Source organism: Eimeria mitis, genomic scaffold (assembly GCF_000499745.2).
Source record: "Eimeria mitis Houghton genomic scaffold, Emh_scaff1866, whole genome shotgun sequence".
In the NCBI taxonomy this organism is placed as follows: domain Eukaryota; phylum Apicomplexa; class Conoidasida; order Eucoccidiorida; family Eimeriidae; genus Eimeria; species Eimeria mitis.
Genome location: NW_013570188.1, coordinates 3,768 through 4,883, shown reverse-complemented (window position 1 = coordinate 4,883; position 1,116 = coordinate 3,768). Strand labels below are relative to the sequence as shown.

The window sequence follows — 1,116 nt, the reverse complement described above, 5'->3', positions numbered from 1 at the left end:
TGTGTGTGTGTGTGTGTGTGTGTGTGTGTTCTCAGTAGAGCAGCACATATATATAACACTTGTATGTTCCTATCGTCGCTTCAGCCGTTTTCACACAAGCTGGCATTACTGCCCCTGCAAGCAATCCTGCTGAGGAAAAACTGGAGAAGTCAATATAAATCGGTGAAGTCGACGAGCGCTACGGAAAGCAATACTGCTGGAATCTTATCTATTTGATCTTTCAAGAAGCAGCATAAGCCGTAGAAGGTTATCTTCCGACTGTGTTTACGTTTGCAATATCTATTTCTATGGGGGCAAGTAACCCTATGAAAAGCGTGCATTTGTCTGGTTATATATGTTTGCGTTGATATGTTTGTTTCCGCATCTCTATAAACTATTAATACATCATTGCTTGTCTATGTTATTGCATTCACTGTGACTCTGGCTGTGCATCACTTCTGTGGCTGTGCTGTGCTTATCTTCGACTGAAAAACAAGGAAAGCTGGTTGCTTTGTGCTGGATAATCAAATAGACAAATTAATGTACAAACAACTATATTAGTTTTGGGGGGTACTAACGTGACACTAACGGCGAATCGGAAATGGCTATGCAGTTGTTCATATTCTTAATTTTCGTTTTCGTGGTCTTTCTGTTGTATGGCTTCTGAGATTCTTTAGATATTAAGTGATTTCAGATATAAATTCAAGTCTTTTGATATGAATTTCTTTGTTTCAGTATCTAGTGCAGCTTTCTGCACCAACATACAGTTCGTCTGCCTAGCAGAGATGTACACGAATAAATAATGATATTCACGGACAAACAAGAGTCGGATCATAATAACAAGTCGGAAGGAAAACCGCAACCCCACCATGCGAGGTGGAAAGGCCTCAGAATGTAAAGTTTACATTCTGATATTTCTTCATAGACTCGCTGCTTTTCACCTCAATGCTCTATCGAGCATGTTGCTCGGAGCAGCAACTACAGTTAGGCTAATCACGCAGCAAGTGAACCTTCGCATACTGAGACAAACAACGGCGGTTTCGACAGCTATTCGCTGTGCATACGGGCGGACGGATAAGCGGAATAACTAGGTAGCTAGCTCGCTAGCTAGCTACCTAGGCGGCGGAAATCTGCCTA

At 41.8% G+C, this 1,116-nt stretch overlaps 1 protein-coding gene across 1 annotated transcript in view; it reads right to left on the bottom strand.

The window, feature by feature from the left end:
• Positions 1–1,113: 1,113 nt before the first annotated feature.
• Positions 1,114–1,116, bottom strand: part of EMH_0044780 (uncharacterized protein) — a gene marked incomplete at both ends in the record, with an annotated part of 1,563 nt that continues 1,560 nt past the window's right edge. Inside the window, one exon of the mRNA XM_013496003.1 lies at positions 1,114–1,116. Coding sequence (XP_013351457.1) covers positions 1,114–1,116 — 3 coding nt within the window.